Below are 16035 nucleotides of genomic sequence, written 5' to 3' on the forward strand. Positions count from 1 at the left end.
GTGTGATAAATTTGCTAGCCTGGATGTCCCTAGATAGGCGGTGTCGGTAGGCAGTGTTGTATCCCTCAGACTCAACATAGAGGTTCAGGATCCTCTAGTGCAATGCCTCGATCTTTTATTTCTTTTATCTCAGGTACCCACCTACCTAAGGCCAGCAATTTCGACCACACTTTTCTGGATTACATGTACCTCGCCAGTGTTAGCTTCACTCCCTTCCGAAGGGCCGCTTGAATGGGCATCTCGACACCACATTTGACCAGCCACACTGACACGGTCATGAAGAGCGGCAGCTGTCCGGTCGATTACGGAGCTTGAGCCGTCGCCATCATTTAGATTAAACCGGTTTTCATACTCGTGTTCACGATCTGGGCTGAGTTGTATCCAGCACTCAGAATGTCATTTTCTTGAATAGGCTAAGCACTCCCTCGGAGTGAAGCAGAAACGCGGCGCGTACTGTCCAAAAGTCCCACCAAAACAAAATGTATACCGAGCTCCACCCGCTTCTAACCTTTCAATCTCTTACTGGCTCAAGATTTCCATTCTGTGTCGTCATTTGTCAGTTTGTCAACATACACACACACTCTCTCTCTCGCAGTGGAACTAAATTCCACTTCTTATGGCTAAATCTGCTGCGCGTTACTTTTGTTCAACACTTGTGCATGACGCGAACTTCGACCCACCCAGTTCACCTTTCATGGTTGGAAAGCTCGGTGAGTTGGGTAGTGTCGGTCGAGCCGCTGGTGGCCGAGCAGTTCTTTACCACTGAAGCCACTCGAACAGGAAGCCCAGCCGTCCGCAGCAGCATGTCATTCAGCAGCGGGTCCTCCCCGAATTCCCCATCTGTCTGAATATGCCTTGCTCACCCTGCCCGTGGAGTGTACTTCTTGAGCGGAACCACAACTCCCTGAGAGCCATGGCTCGCGCACCACTCACCACTGAGATCTCGACGATTGACTGGTATTTGGTGTTGCCCTCTCACTGAGCCGTTTTGAACCCTGGATCTTGTCCTTTTGCTGGGTGACCCCATCAAACTCGCTCGGACATTCTTCTCGTGTTTTTGCCGATGGCATTTCCATCATTGTGGAAAAGCGACTGACTGGAAATTCACAGCCACTGGACGGTCCACTTGCTTTACTTTACCATTCGTTCTACGTTATCTACCACCCACCTCCACATTCTTTCGTTGTCGGCCTACTCAAGTACGAAGCCTCTTTCTTTCCAACACAAATAAGAGGCTGCTCATCGTCAAGAAATGTAGGTTGCCTTGTTCCCACTCTAGGACATCAAGAAAATGCTTTTTGCTGACCTGTAACAGTCATTTGTTGGTTTGAACAGGCCCCAGCAATTCAAGCAGATTTGTTTGATTAGCTGAGCGGGAAACGGACGGCCAAGCAGGCCACGGTACGGTGTGAGCCGGGTTTCCAGCCTCATCGGTGTCGTCCTCGGCCATCAGGTGTAAACAACCTCATCGTCGAGGGACTTCATGGCTTCAAGTTATCACCAACTATACAAAATCATCTTGCCAATCTCGCCGCCAACTCGAACCGCAGGTCAAAGGGATCCTTCAGTGTTTCGTCCTCCCTCTATACAACTCCATCGCACCTCGGCAACTTGGACAGCCGAGCATCATCAAGAAACCTGTACGACAATATATCTCAAGTTTACGACATAACACGTCTATATTGGAGTTGGAGTCTCCTGAAGGGCTTCTTCTGCACGAAATACACCACAACAGGCCTCCTTAAGCAGGCACCCTACGTTGGGTAGTCCCCCCTCCACTCAGCTTTCGCCCACGTTCCATCTATATAGACAGACTCAACGATGTCTACCCAGCAGTCAAGAGAAGAGCAGATTACGGATCACGGAAACCTGGACGGCACCCTTTACCCCTCTCTGACAAAACCGCCGAGGTGGAAAAGTCGGATCCTAGTTGAGCAATTGTTGAGGAAGGGTGAAGATGCATTGATCGGTGTGAATATATCTGCGAGAACAAGCCTGGATGATCTCTTATGCTTCCAGCCCTGCGTAGCCGTCTTCACTCGAAGGCTTCCGGTGCTAGGACTTATAAAAACATCTGCCGTCAAAGATCTATGCTTGACGCCTCTCAAGTTCAAATCTCTCAACCCGGTCGTGGAGACAATCTGGGGAGAGTTGACGGCGACACATTATGTGGAAGTTGCGCTGAAGCAGGAGCTGTATGGGATCAAGGGCACCAGCTGGGAGAACCTTCTTGTCGTGGCTGACGACTTCCCTCGCCTTCCGGGAGACGTCTTCCTAGGTCAACCTTTCCTGCGGAAGCATTGCTGTAACGCGCTCCCGGCAAAGGTTCCTCGGCATGCTGAACCGCAGGCCTCTTCTCGACACGTCACTCAAGACAACTCTGGTGGTTCCGGGCGTAAGGGCACAGCTAAGAAGCCAAGGCAGCCAAAAAAGAGGGAAAGAAGCCCGCAGCAAGCCATCCCAGGGGGTCAAAAACATGTCGAGGATGGCCAATCTTCCAAAAAGAGATCGAGAACTACAAATGCAGCAGCTTTTCAACAGCCAGCTCAGATGCCCAACACTGATTGGGTCAATCAGAACCAACGCATCATCGGCCTGCCCCCCCAATCTCCTTACGGCAACCGCACGCGCATGCCAGCAGCACCAACAGGTCCAGCTGTTCCCTGGAGAAATGAAAGTATGTATCCCCTTCTTCATCTAACTCTTGCATATCATCGCGGGGAGAAGTTGTGGCTGCGCCAGCTTTATTCTTAGGTCGTTGAGATGTCGTCAAAAGCGGAGCCTCACGTTCCGCTTTGCTGCTCTGGCAGGTTAAGCATTGACGGGAAGGCACGGCCCGCTGTTTTGGATCAAAACTCCCTTGCTGACCAGCCTGTCGGTACTCCAGATCATCATCCCTTGGTGGCAGCACAGTATGCACGGAATACGCCCTTCCCCACCGTTCACGGCGACGGCTCGTTCACCATGCCCACGCCAGCTCCTCCAATGCCACCTGCAGCTCCGTATTATTATCCCCCACAACAAGCCCCGGGGCGTCCAGAACCCACCTACACACCGCCTCAGCCCCAGTCAGCCCATCGGGGAACGTACATCCCCCACACTGGCGACGACGGCTACCTTCAGGCCAACGACCCAGGCCATTTTAGGGATCAATACGTTCAACAGGTGAACCCGCAGGAGGGGTTTCCTGACGCTGTTCCGCAGTTTGGAACTTCAGAGGAGCCGGCTGTTCCAGCACTCGAAGGCACCCTCGAAGAGTACGAAATCAACAGCAATTTGGGCTACTTCTTCAACGACTGGAACTCGTCAGGATTCGACCCAACCGGCGGCAGTCAGGCTTAGTTTTAGCTTGACTGAATCCCAGCACCTATTGGCAGCTACCCATCTTGGCAGCTCGTTATTGGTCACTCATCGCTAGAGGAACCAACTCACTGCCTACGGTGGTGCCTACTTGCGCATATGGTTTGGGCAGAAATTCACTTTCCGGAGGCATCCATGAGACACTTTTCCCGCTGACATATGCCATTTGCGCTGCCAGAGAAAAGGAAACCGGATATTGGGGATAAACAAACAATAACCAGAAGAAACTTACCCTCCACGGTGCTTGTTTCTTTTGCTCAAAACAGAATGTGACAGATCGCACCGAGCAAAAGAAACACTCACAAACACCACAAACCCTTCTTTTCTTTTGCTTCCTTTTTTTGCTTTTTTTTTTGGGGATCTGCCACCGCTTTCGGACCGGAACCTCCCTCACATCAGCTTGAAAGACAGAAAGGTGGAAAAGGCTAGTTTCAATGCCAAAACGGTGGGTGCTTGGTCTTTGTGTTGTTCTTCAGGCCTAGAAAGGGCGGTTCTGTTCTGGGAGTGAGGATAGGTCACAGGGTTTTCTGTTCTGCTTCTTCGAATGTCGGTGCGGGATTGGCGGTGTGGAATTGAGCTCTAAGGGAGACCAAGGGTACCAGAGCCAACACATCTTTGGTCCCCCGCCAGATGGTTTTTCCTGTGTTGAATGGGCTGGTTGAGGTTGCTGTTTTTTGCATTTGGTGACTTTGTGCAGCGGGTACACACAGCTTTTGGTGGCCGTCAGGAGGATTGGTGTTCGACTTTGGTGGGAGTACTTGAGATGCCAACCGCAATTACTGCGGGAGTAGGAACTCCTTCCATCAAAGAATCCTTTGGATGTTGCTGGGATGTGTGTGGACTGGTTGTTGTTCGATGTTGGATATTTGCTATGTTAGATAGAGTCGGCTTCAGTAAGACAAAATTGATTGGGCTTTGCTCTTTGCTGTCCAGTGCTGTAGGTGGAGGAGAGAGTGAACCAAAGAAAGAGTAAATGGAAATGAGGGATATAAGATGCAAGTGTACTAGTTATAGACCTGATAGGTGGCAAGGTGCTCAGGGGCATTGCGAAAATTCTGCACCTGGTGCCCATTGATTTGGAGAAATCGCCTCTTCGCAGCTGCATCGGCTTCTGTATCCTAAATAGTCAGTTAAAGCACCGATACCACCCACACCGGCATCCAAAACAATGGATATGTTGAAAGAGTCTTCCAATTGTACCGAGCTGTCGTAAGGTAGGTAGGCTGAGCAAGTGTTGGGCATGCGTATTGGACTTGCCGAAGACATGTGCTTATGAGGCCACTTCGGTCGAACGGGGCCTTAAATCTCGCCGCTTTCCGTGTAATTGTCAGACCGTATCAGATGGGGCTGGTTTGTCTTAACAATATCGGAGGAAGGCATCCCACTTATAGTTCAACAGAAGCCTTGCAAGCACCCAGGTCAAGGCCTGGCATTGAGGCCCAACACCCCGGCTTAACCCTAACCCGAGCCGTGCCCCCTTATTCCATCCTCAGCTGGAGCCCAAGCTGCCACCATGCGGCTGGACGAAACTGAGGAATTGGTTGACAACTCGTGTCAGTGCCAGTCGTGCCTCTTTAATCTACCAAAATCAGGTTCAACGCCACAAACACGTCCAATCTCTGCAAACCCCTTCCTACGAGCTGAATCTCATCATCAACGCAGTTGGAAATATCCGCCGAGAATGGATATTTATCCAGAAGCTGAGTTCGGTGTGCAGAGCCGCGTCAAAACAGCCGTTCTTAATCGCAGAAGCGGGCCGAGCTACATCGCTGCCCTCTCCGTCCCTGCATCCAAAGCACCACACGACTGGCGGGCAACAGTTGCCCGGCGCATCATGAGTCCACCCCAAGAGAAGCGCGGTTTGGTAAAAGGTCCAACTACATTTGCCAATTTCTTTCTTGGAAAAGATCTTCTGACCTTTGCCTGAAGGCTGCATCGCTTTGCCTCGGCCCTACATGCTCCAGAGCACACGGCAACCCCGACCCCGGTGACGATTCAGGCTTATACTCCGGGAGATCTTCCTTCAAGCCTTGGTTTCAATTGTAATGCAGGAGCAGCTTGGAGAAGCAGTGCGAAGAAGTAGAACAACTTTGCATAATGTGGAGAGCATAACGAGATTTCTAATCCTAACAGCATAGTGTAAAAAAGATCCAACGGTTAGACTAGCTACCTGCAAGAACTCGAGCTCCTCCTATCGCAAAACTAGGCCGTTCGTAAATACTATCAAGACACCGAGAAACTATTTGCTGCTTCCATCACAGCAATCAAACCACTCACATCCCCTGTCCTAGCAAAGAGATCCTCAGCATCCTGCTTCTGCCTCAGAAATGCCTCGTCCCGAAACTGCAGCTGAATCTGCTGACCGATCCAGTAATTGTTGATACTCTGCACAATCGACGAGTTTTGCCTCGAGGGAGGAGGAGTGAAGAATCTTGGTGTGGTATGTTCCCAGATAGTGCTCCCAACCGTTGTAGGGTCTGAACAGACGGAGAACTCGTCGTCTCCAGAGCTCGGTGACATTGAACGCGGGGTTTCTGGAAACCCAAGCAAAGGCCTCCAAGATGGTAGTTCCGGTGACATGCCCGAATCAGTACTTCCGGCGTCAAAGTATGGCTCTCGAGATTCCGGGCCCACATCCCACGTTGGACACCGCAGATAATCCGGTACTGGCATATATTGATGAGATGTCTGAAAGGCCGGATTGCTCGCAATATTCTCTGCCCATGCAGTTCCACCTGCAAAATGGATTGACAGAGACGATCCAGAGATAACACGATGTCTTGTGGTGAATTTTGGGTAGACAGTCTCGTACTTCCAATCCATGTGTATAAACCACTCATCGTTGTTTGCCTTGTCGTCCAAAGTCTTCATATCGACGCCGAGTGTCCTTGAAAGCACGTATGTGCTGATAGTATGAAGTCCTCCGGGGTTGCTAGCCAAAGGGTTAATGGAGAGCTCCAACTGCCCTGTCGACAGGCCATTCGGGTCATGCTCGTAGATTCTAGTGATGAAGATGATATCCTGCCGAGTGGTTAGAACAAGACTGAGAGAAATCTTCTTAGCAACAATCAGGCATACCGCATTTTTCACAGTCTCAACTTCAGCGGAAGGTAGGTACGCCATTTTGACAGTATCAAAATCGAACAGAAGTTATTGAAGGATATGAGAACGGGGAAAAGGGCCAGAAGATAGTTAAGAAGGAATTGGAGCTGAAAGATTAATTCCGATTACTCGCCAGACGTGCCGCAAAACAATAGAAGGTGCGGCCACTGTGTGATCCGCTGGGCAACGTGCCTTCCCTACAGGCTCACCAGGCTCTGGCATCTAACCGTTACATAAATCTATACACATTGCGCATTAAACAGGTAGGTAGCTGTCATATACCGAGGCTGCCATGCCCGACTAAGCTGTCAGGAGAAACATCACTGACGCAAGACATAAAAGAAAAGCTGAAAGCTGCTTTTCTTGAAAAGGCACTTGGAATTTTGGGAGTCTGCAACTGCAAGGCCCAAAGGGGGCCACATGAGGGGTAACCTTGAAGTGAGTAAGGCACACCCCAGCGCATGCGGCCAGTGAGAGATCGGCAAGGCACAGTGTGCGGTGCATCATGACAGGGGGGTGTGCAGCCGCTTATGCACAAACTCACCAACCCCCGCCGCTTGAGCTTCCATGAAGACCGCAAAGGAAGCATTGGATGGCGGTAAATGGCGGTCCAGTAAATAAAGGGCAACGCTCGAGAGACCTAACAGTTCAGGGCGTGATCGCGTCCCCGTCCTTGGCGGATTCTGTCGGGAAGCTGAACATCGGCTTGACTTCAATCTGATCACTTTTCCAAACGGCACCAGAACCCGCCCGCCAACACAGCTGTGGCAGCTGAAGGCCATTGTTAACCACCGCAGGCCACTTCCTTCCGGCAACAGCATCGAGCACTGATGTAGCGCGACACCATACCTGGATCTTAGATCTGGCTGCTAGCTTGACATTTTCCATTTTTACCATGCCTGAAACCTTGATCGAGGCAATACATACTCGACTTTGCTAGCCAAGCTCCACCACCATCCAAGGTTGAGTGAGAGTTTGAGGAGGGAGGCGGTGGAAGGTGGCAGGTGGCAGCATCTCGACGTTCTTGGTGGACGTCTTGATCTGCGCAGGCCGAAGAGCAAAGGTCCGTACAGATTTATTTCTTCAAATCGCTCTTGGCAGGTTGGGGCCGACGCAAAGCCATACCTGACAAGCCATCAGATGACTTTTTCGCCCCTGGGTCTTATTCGTGACCAAGGTCCAGGGAAAAATAAGCCGCAAACCCAACTCTCCAGCCAACTGCGGCATCCACCACTGACAACCGCGCCACTCGAGCAGCCACCCAGCGCATAACATCAATAATCGAGAGTGATGGACTGACAACAATCAAGAAGGATGAGTCATCAGAGGCCGCGAGCGAATCGGGCCCGCCGGCAACACCAGAATTTCATCACCAGACACGATCTCCTTCCTGGCGAGTTCCTCACCGAGGTTGCCCTGCTGACAAGGCATGGACACGTAGTGATGCTACCAAGAGCACTCATCAGTCCTTGCTACCAACAATCATACATACCTGCGGCAACTGAAGAGATATGGGACGGTGCAACCCAGCAACTGACTGCTGAAGAAGCCTCCTTTTCGACAGTGCGCTACTCTCCCATGGGGCTGCTTTCCAGCAATCGCTCACCGCGTACGTAGTACAAAATTCCGCAAATGTCGCCACAATGGACTATAATGCGGTTTCCCATTCTAGACCGTGAATTGTGTCGCCAGAAGGGGGTGAGCACCATCCCGGGGCGTCCGTTTATCATTTGGCGCAGCCAGTTCCTTTCCAGGCTCCTAACACCACGAACACCATACGTTTTTGACGGGAGCAATACGGCGGCAATGGGTGATCAGGGACAGAATGCCGATATCCAGAGTGGCATGGGGCGCATGCCTTCGGTTTTCACCCATGGAGGGGTGGATTCGGACAACCAAGTTCGGATGGAACGCACGCCTTCAGTTGTCGAACAGGGAGGGTTTGATCTGAATGGTCAGACTGAGATAAGGAGCGTGTACTTTCGGTTGTCAACCCCGAGGGAATTGCTCTAGATGGTGGTGTTAACGTTGGCTTTAATGCTGGACAGCATCACGTACCATCTGGCCGCGAGGCTGGACCATGAGGTATGTCGTTGAAATAAGCAATGAGGCTTAAGCAAGAGCTAACTCTTGTGGTAGGGATCACCTTGTCTGTTTGGCTCTGCCAGGATCACTACCCACCATGCTACTGTCGCGGCGTTGTGGTACTGCTGCTGTGCTGGGGCCGGGGGTGATTGGATGCTACAGAACCTTCTCACATTGGATGACACTGTGACGTTACCTGATACTGTCGCGCATTTTCACTTGTGGTTGGCTGGCTACTCCGCTTGTGTCCGCGTGGCAATTGGTTAGCCGGAGTTGACTCAGTTCACGTCTCAATTCGCGTCTGTTTTCTGGTTGAGCCCAGTCTCGACATGGATCAACCTCCAGGATTTGGCTCCTTGGGTCAACCGTTTCGGATTTCTGCGGGACACGGGCCGTTGGTCCATTATTCGATGATGAAGGGCCCGTTTTGGTAGAACCAAGGCCGCAAGATTCGTTCAAGCGAGGGAAATGTTTTGGTGAGAAGAAGAGTTTCGGAAATGGAGAATCTGCATCAGCTGAGAGGAACGCAAATCCACATGGCTTTTCGTATCCCTTTGTCAAAACGACAGTTTTCTGCTTGCAGCAACAATTTCGTCTCCACACAGCGAAATGAGATATAGCGATAGTCTCTTAAATACCTAACAATACAAGTGGCCAAACGGAGCTGTTTTACATGGGCCAGAGCGACATTTTCCACATTGAGATAAACGTTAGGGTTTCTTGCTTAGTCACTATTAAAGCGCTACATGAAGTAGGATAAATAGAGGTTTTTGGCATTTTTAGGCAGTCCAATCCTTTGATTTTGGCCCCTATTGGGAAATTTTGGGGGAAAAGGGTGTAGTTTTGTTAACGATATTCGGCATAACGATCGGACCCCTATAAGCTTGACAAGACTTGCAGTGTGAAAGCGTTCGTAGTCGAAACCTTGGCGGGTTACGTCGTTGAATGGCTAGCGGGTTACGGTTATGTGTTTGTTTCTTGAACTAGAGGAGGAAAAGGTGTGTGTAGTTACCCAAGCCCAGCAAAGCCCACAAAATCCCATCCACAACCGTCTCCACTTCTCAGCCCCACAGACGCTTTGCCCATGATGAATCCACTTTCAACCTGGGTTGTTCATTTCTTTCTGGGTACACATGGGCGCTTCAATAAGTACGATACAGAACAATTCGCTTTTGGTTCTCCGTATCCTATCTAACCCAGCTTTGAAGCCATTCTTTCTAACACTATTCTCAATGCTGATCCACCAACAAGGAAACCACAGTACGGCGTATGAAGATTACACCACACAGCACACAAATCTATCCCATTCGGTATGATAAACAAACCCACACGGAGGTAAACCGGCGTTTAATCGACAAAGGAGATGTAGGGGGTGTCTATTTCGAATTGCTTAACATGAGCCTGAGCAGACACTACTCGAACGTTCAGAGAACATGCTGCTCGGAGGAGACGATGAAAGCATTCTCAGTCGTTGATACTGGCAACCGGAAGTATTCTCCACTCCACTGACACAGCATATCTGGAGTTGCATGACTTCAAGCAAGCCTGACATGTCTCCTGTTTGCTGCTGGAGCTGCTCAGCACACCGACGCTTTTCGGCGATGTCATCGGCCCTCGGCTGGGTGATACGGAGACTATCCCCCCTCCTTCGTCTGTGACAGCTGGACGGACGAGATTGCATGAGATTCTCTGCCCTCAGTAGTGGATGAACAGACAAAAGCCTTCTTCGTTGTGCTTCGTCAATCTTAACATATCTGGCCGCTATTGCCTGCGCCCAGTCAAGGCTTCGGGTAAAGCCCAGTTTATAGCTGTTCTGGTTGGCCACGGCTGAGGCTCTCGTAATTCGGTGAGGTGTCTTGAAGGTTGGATACCGGCTCGCGGTATTGTTGGTAAGTCTCCATTCCACCATTGCGTATAGGCGCCCGAGCGAGAGACGACGCTGTAGCTCCCCGTGGTCAGACGTCGGAAATATGGAGCATAAAACATCGAAAGGCATTGTGTTGTCTTGCTCGCACGTCTCACTCGTTGTGTACTGAAAGCTGCGGGCTTTGCACGGTCTCTGGAATATTGATGGGGCGCCGATCACGGCAACGGAGTGGAGGTATATGCGGGCTGGCTTCTTACGCATTAGGAAACAGGTTCAGGCCTAAGGAAGAGTTGGGTACTCACCTTGTCTTTGGGATCTTCTTTCTTGATCGCAGCAGTGGCTCTGATGGGTGACATGATGATCGATGGCGCTTCAGGGCGTTTGAGTTTTGATATTGATCAATTATTGTTTCTCCTGTCCTGAAGTAGGCTCACCTTATTATATGCCCATCTACGGTCATAAGGCTTCGAGTAAAGAGTCAGACATGTTGGAAATATGGCTAGACATTGGGCGGCTCTTTAGTGAGGGCATGAGGCTTGAGTTCCTCCAATAAAGTGTCTCGTTGTCGTGGCGAGTACTGGTTGCCTGACGAAAATATGGTCATCACAGTCTTTGTCTTCGGTGAGATGGTTCGCGAATCGCCCATAAGCGCATTTGGGCGAGAGGCTTTCATCATGCTACCATGGAGGAAGCGGAAAGAAGATCTGATCGTTTGGCACACTTCACAATCGATAATCGATTGTGCCTTCTGGCATTGGAAAAATGCGAAATGATTATTGATGCAAGTGGTGCTCAGCTGCTCCATGAACTGGCCAATCAATGCGGACGGTGGACCAGGATACGCGCCTTCCCACCCTCCAGTTCCAGGCCCAAGTGGAATTGAAAACCAACGAACCACCTGCTCTCCTCGGTGAGCCAGAACCTCCATTGGGACCTTTTCATTTTCCTTTTCCTTTTCCTTTTCCTTTTTGCAGCCTTCCTGCCTTCCTGCCTTACGGCCGTCGTTCTGAGGCATGCTGTTGTACGGGTAGTTGATCACCCCTTCCTTTGCAGATGCTAACAACCCCTTCCGTCCTAGGTCTGCTTCAGTCGAACTTCGAAGCTTGGCCACCTCAAAGAGCTGACCACTTTTTCATTTCTCACAGACCGAGTCACCGCGCTGCCCTCCCCGACCCTATCCCTAATACAATGGGCCGTTATCCACGGACACCCAGCATCAAGTCTGCCTTTCAGATGATTGATGCTCGAGAGCGGGAAATTGCACATGAGGCGGACATGGGAATTCCATTTCCATCGTGTTGTGGCTGTGAGCTGGACGAAGCCTCACGATGTTTTCCACATTGTTCAATACCAAGGAGAACAATTCCATCCATACGTTTTGCTGACTGAATATCCTCCGATCGGTACCTTGTCTACTCAGACTGTAAGGGTTTACAGTGATATACGTCGGTGGTAATGCCACTTGCGGACGGCTACTCGCCGTGTGTATCAATCCTGCACATGGCAGTGCCATGCCCAGCCGAGACCTTTTTTTTTGGGTTTTTGATTTTGCCAAACTTTGCCTGCACGGGTTTTTGGGCTCTTCAAACAGAGGTTTCCCGCTTCATACTGTTTTACAAATTGAAGGGTGAGGGTGCTGCAGTATATCTCCTCTCGAAATGTCACCACATACAGTTGCACACATTCTGGAAATTTGAGATATACAACTGCGTGAAGCAGCCCGTGAGCCCCAACGATCTCCCTAGTTTTCCAGATTTTTGGATTTTTCCTTTTAGTTCCTTCTCAAGTCTTTCTACGGTTCCCCCTTCTTTGTCTATAATTTCGACCAGGGCCAGCACATTTTCGAGGACCAAAGAGTTGCCGGGTTTGCTTCAACCGTCAAGACAGGTGCTTTTATATCGGACATCAACTGTTCGTCTATTCCCCATTTCACGGCATCTTTTCTACTTCAGAAAGCACGAGACCGGTCGGAAGACAATCATCAAATAGACCGCGCTTGGTATCGCTTGCCTAACACAGATACAAAAACTGCGTTTGGGCTGGGCATAAATCTGGTGTCAAGGTTAAGGTAGTTGCTCCCCCTCTTCTGGGATTTGCAGCAAACTAACACGCTCTCACAGTTTGGAAGTTCGCTTTCGGAAGTAGAGATAACATGGCCGACCCTCGACCTTCGGCAAAACGTCGCTGGAGGCCCCGGACCGTAGACAGACGCAGACTCTTCAACAGCTCGAAAGAGTGCCTGACTGGTATTGAGATTGTCGTCAGGGTCCCTCGGGATGGCTACCAAGTCCAGCCCCAGGGTGCCACCGTGACTCTGAATGCGTACTTTTCGAAGATTCTCGGCGACTCCTACATCTCCAAAGACACTCTTGACTTGTTTGGCTTGGGTTACCGGACTGATTCGCTCCCCAAACGTCGCCTTAACCCATGGGGTGGTGTCTTCAAGCCTATCGGGTACGTTGAACTCTATGTGCGACAGCCTTCTGACAACGCTGCCGCCCCCTTCAAGCTTATCACCTTCCACGTGCTCGAGGGATCACCGAGCCAAGACGGCCTTGATCTCGTGATCGGCGAATCAGGTTGCAATCCGGTTCTCGGCGATGGCTTCAACTTCACCCAGTTCAACGAGAACGCCCAGAGGGAACTATTATACGAGTTGCAGCAGCAGCAGCAGCAGCAGCAGCAGCAGTGGCAGGAGAATGTTTGGCCGCAGCAACAGGAACAACATATGCCGCAGCAGTGGGAGCAGCAATGGCAACAGCAGCTACCGGAGTCGGGTTCTCAGGAAGTCAAGGCAGAAGAACAAGAATGGCTGGGCTTTCGGCATGAAGCGTGGCAGGCGCATCAACAGCAGATGGAGTGGGCTGAGGGTGAGCAGGAGTACTATGAAGAGGACATGGAGATGGACTAGAGCGAGGCTCGAGATATCTTCAGGTCACAATCACCAGGTATGATGCACCCCCCTCCATAAGGCCAGTCACAGTACCCTAACCCTTTACAGTTGACCCCCACAAGAAACATGAGGGAATGAAACTGGGAATTTCTTTTGCACGCTCGCTTCGGCTCCCTGGGCTTTTATTCATTTCCTGATGTCTCTTGTTTTCGTCCCTCATTTCTCGACATGACTTATAACCAAAGCCACGATAGCTACCTCTGTACTCGCACTTTGTAACGAGCCTTCTCCTACTCAACTGGGGAGGGCCGGTGATGACTGAAGACTCAATATATTCCTTTGTTTACGTTCTCAATATCTTTCCTATTTTTCGGGCGACTAAGGTCGGTACATGATCATGTAGCGCTGGCACAATAGCGCAGAGCTCTCAGCTATCATTCTTTTCTTTTCTGTTCGCCTTTTTGGTTTCGGTGTTGTTGTTATTCCGGTGTGATCCTTTCGTCGGTCGTTTATATCTAGATATCATATACACTAAAGCAGCAAGAATGGCACTTAAATTGTTGGGGCTCAAGAGAAATTGACGGCTCTGTCCCATTGTTGTGCAATACTATCGTCACTAAGAAAATCGCACTATCGACACCCACATCATCCACAGACTATCCCAAGCGGTCTTCTGCTCTACCCTACTCTAAGCAAACACAACCAACATCACATCCGGAAAGCCCATTTCTTTTTCGTGAAATACCTCCAGAAAAGTCGGCGAGTTTCTTGATCGTCGGACCCAACAAGCTTCTCGGGCCCGGATCTCCGCCACAGGCTCACAGCCCTTGGGGGCGTGTTCCATCTGATCTGAAAAAGAACCTGACATAGTTACCTATCCCGAGCTATGGAGGCGGGAAGGACCGATTGGCACCAAGTGTAGGGGAGGCACATGGACCTGACGTGTCTACCTAGGCCCAACAGACCTAGATTCGTGGTTCTCGCGCCGGAAGGATCATTAGCCTTTTTTTTTTTTCTGACTTCACCGCCATTGAGGCATCTGGCCATGAGGGATCAATCACCCAACGCAGAAGGTGCCTCCGATGATGAGAAAGGGGATGATGGTGTTACGGGGTTCTTTTGTTGACTGCGTGATGTTTGAGCAGCCAAGGCAGCCTAGTCGTTCACCACAAAGTTCGGTGTTTAAGTGTCAACAAATCCAATCGAAGCCCAACCACCTCTGGGGGAATCTGAAAGCCGGATAGCACCGAAAACAAAGGAGGGAGCCCACGAGGATGCACAGTCGCGGCGGCGGTCTACAGTATATACCCCATGGTGTGGTCAAATCATGGGCTTCGTGGAGTTGTGCCACATACTGGACTTACACAGCAATAACTTCCGTTTTGGGAAAAGGTGGGTCCTCATCCAACCGGGGGAGCTACCCGGCAGACGTAGCCACACGAAAATCTTATCAGTCAGGATTTGAGATTGGATCTCTGGGGTTGGTGGGGATGCATGTCAAGGAAAACTGGTTGCCTGAGAATTTGTGGTGGTCACCTTATTCTCGTTTGTGAAGATGTAGCGCTTTGACATCTATCTGATGGCTTGTCTTGTTTGTCGGGAGGACCTGTCAGAAAAATGCAAAATCGAGGCAATCACGCAGAGCAGAGTGCATTGTATGCTGTGCGAGTACACGTTGTGCGGATAACCGCTCCTCCTGCATGCCACGCTGTACCCATCTGTTCTGCGTTTTGCATTTGCATCGCAGATGGCTGCATGCTGTCGACCTGGGCCGCTGTGGGTGCACATGCCAGGAGATGTCCAAGTGAAATGTCGATGCCTGACCCAAATACCGAATTTCCAGTCTCGCGGAGAACATGTTTCTGGGTAGTGGTTGGCTGTGATGTGCCGGCTCCATGTGGTTCTTAACGTAGGTAGGTACCCAAACTTTTTCTCTCTCCCTTGCTTTGCTCTTCAGAAGAAACACGGATTGGTTGGAAACGCCGTTGATTGGCGAATCCCTGGCTCGCTGCAACTCATGATATCCCTCTCTACTTGTCATAAGAGGAGCCACGTTTCTGACAACTCTGCCAATTGAAACACCATACACCATCTATCACATCGTATCATGCGATGCTAGCGATGTGATAATAACTATGTTGTCGCCTTGCCAATTGTAGCCCTCGGGGTCCCGGATGTACCGGCGATGGCGCTACACCCCCTCCGCCATCCGCAAGGCGTCAACGGCGTGGCTTCCTCTGGGGCGATCGCGACACACTGTAAAAAGTCACCAGAAGCGAGTCAAATGCACCCACAATGAGGTGATTCCCGCGAAGCCTAACACCTTTTCAGCTAATCAACACCCTAAGAACCTGGTAGATGGCGTTCTGTGGCTGGCTGGCTGATGATGGAGCACGGCCCCGGCTCACGGCTGCAAGCCCCAAGCGCCCGTTTTCCAGAAAATCCCCAATACACAGCGCTGATGACGACGCCCGCTGCTTCCGCCACCTCCAGACAGAGAAACCCCCCCCATCCTGCAAACAAAATCACTCAACGTATCACCGTCGTACTAGTCACGGCGGAACGGATCGGTGTACACCATCTTCTATCAGGAGCAGACCTGTCCAATTCCCTCGGCGTTTATGGTGGACTTTCGGTGAAACAGCAGCCAATTGTCATGGTTGATCCGTCAACCTTGGCACCTTGTCCTGCCACATGGCAAGTGCCGTGGACTTGTGATTTAGGCAGG

At 50.7% G+C, this 16035-nt stretch overlaps 5 protein-coding genes across 5 annotated transcripts; 3 read left to right on the top strand and 2 right to left on the bottom strand.

The window, feature by feature from the left end:
* Positions 1–562: 562 nt before the first annotated feature.
* On the top strand, positions 563–4344 carry QC763_0069080 (uncharacterized protein). The gene is made up of 4 exons (XM_062905959.1): positions 563–724; positions 781–1254; positions 1316–2677; positions 2888–4344. Exons 3-4 carry the CDS (start codon positions 1822–1824, stop codon positions 3340–3342), a joined length of 1311 nt encoding a protein of 436 aa, XP_062766042.1. The 5' UTR covers positions 563–724; positions 781–1254; positions 1316–1821; the 3' UTR covers positions 3343–4344.
* Positions 4345–5557: 1213 nt separating this feature from the next.
* On the bottom strand, positions 5558–6763 carry QC763_0069090 (uncharacterized protein). The gene is made up of 2 exons (XM_062905960.1): positions 6439–6763; positions 5558–6381 (listed from the first exon to the last, which is right to left on the bottom strand). Exons 1-2 carry the CDS (start codon positions 6481–6483, stop codon positions 5584–5586), a joined length of 843 nt encoding a protein of 280 aa, XP_062766043.1. The 5' UTR covers positions 6484–6763; the 3' UTR covers positions 5558–5583.
* Positions 6764–7103: 340 nt separating this feature from the next.
* On the top strand, positions 7104–9164 carry QC763_0069100 (uncharacterized protein). Its single transcript, XM_062905961.1, has 3 exons — positions 7104–7525; positions 7603–8547; positions 8602–9164. The coding sequence occupies exons 2-3, from the start codon at positions 8476–8478 to the stop codon at positions 8812–8814; spliced, it is 285 nt and encodes a 94-aa protein (XP_062766044.1). The 5' UTR covers positions 7104–7525; positions 7603–8475; the 3' UTR covers positions 8815–9164.
* A 773-nt stretch (positions 9165–9937) lies between these two features.
* Positions 9938–11145, bottom strand: QC763_0069110 (uncharacterized protein; the record flags this gene model as incomplete). Its single annotated transcript, XM_062905962.1, has 2 exons — positions 10717–11145; positions 9938–10663 (listed from the first exon to the last, which is right to left on the bottom strand). Exons 1-2 carry the CDS (start codon positions 10768–10770, stop codon positions 9938–9940), a joined length of 780 nt encoding a protein of 259 aa, XP_062766045.1. The 5' UTR covers positions 10771–11145.
* A 1421-nt stretch (positions 11146–12566) lies between these two features.
* On the top strand, positions 12567–13873 carry QC763_0069120 (uncharacterized protein; the record flags this gene model as incomplete). Its single annotated transcript, XM_062905963.1, is given in 4 exon segments — positions 12567–13069; positions 13254–13284; positions 13293–13362; positions 13416–13873. Coding segments are annotated over 3 exon segments (567 nt in total). The 3' UTR covers positions 13326–13362; positions 13416–13873.
* Between the last annotated feature and the right edge of the window lie 2162 nt (positions 13874–16035).

This window comes from Podospora pseudopauciseta, chromosome 4 (assembly GCF_035222475.1).
Source record: "Podospora pseudopauciseta strain CBS 411.78 chromosome 4, whole genome shotgun sequence".
NCBI lineage: Eukaryota > Fungi > Ascomycota > Sordariomycetes > Sordariales > Podosporaceae > Podospora > Podospora pseudopauciseta.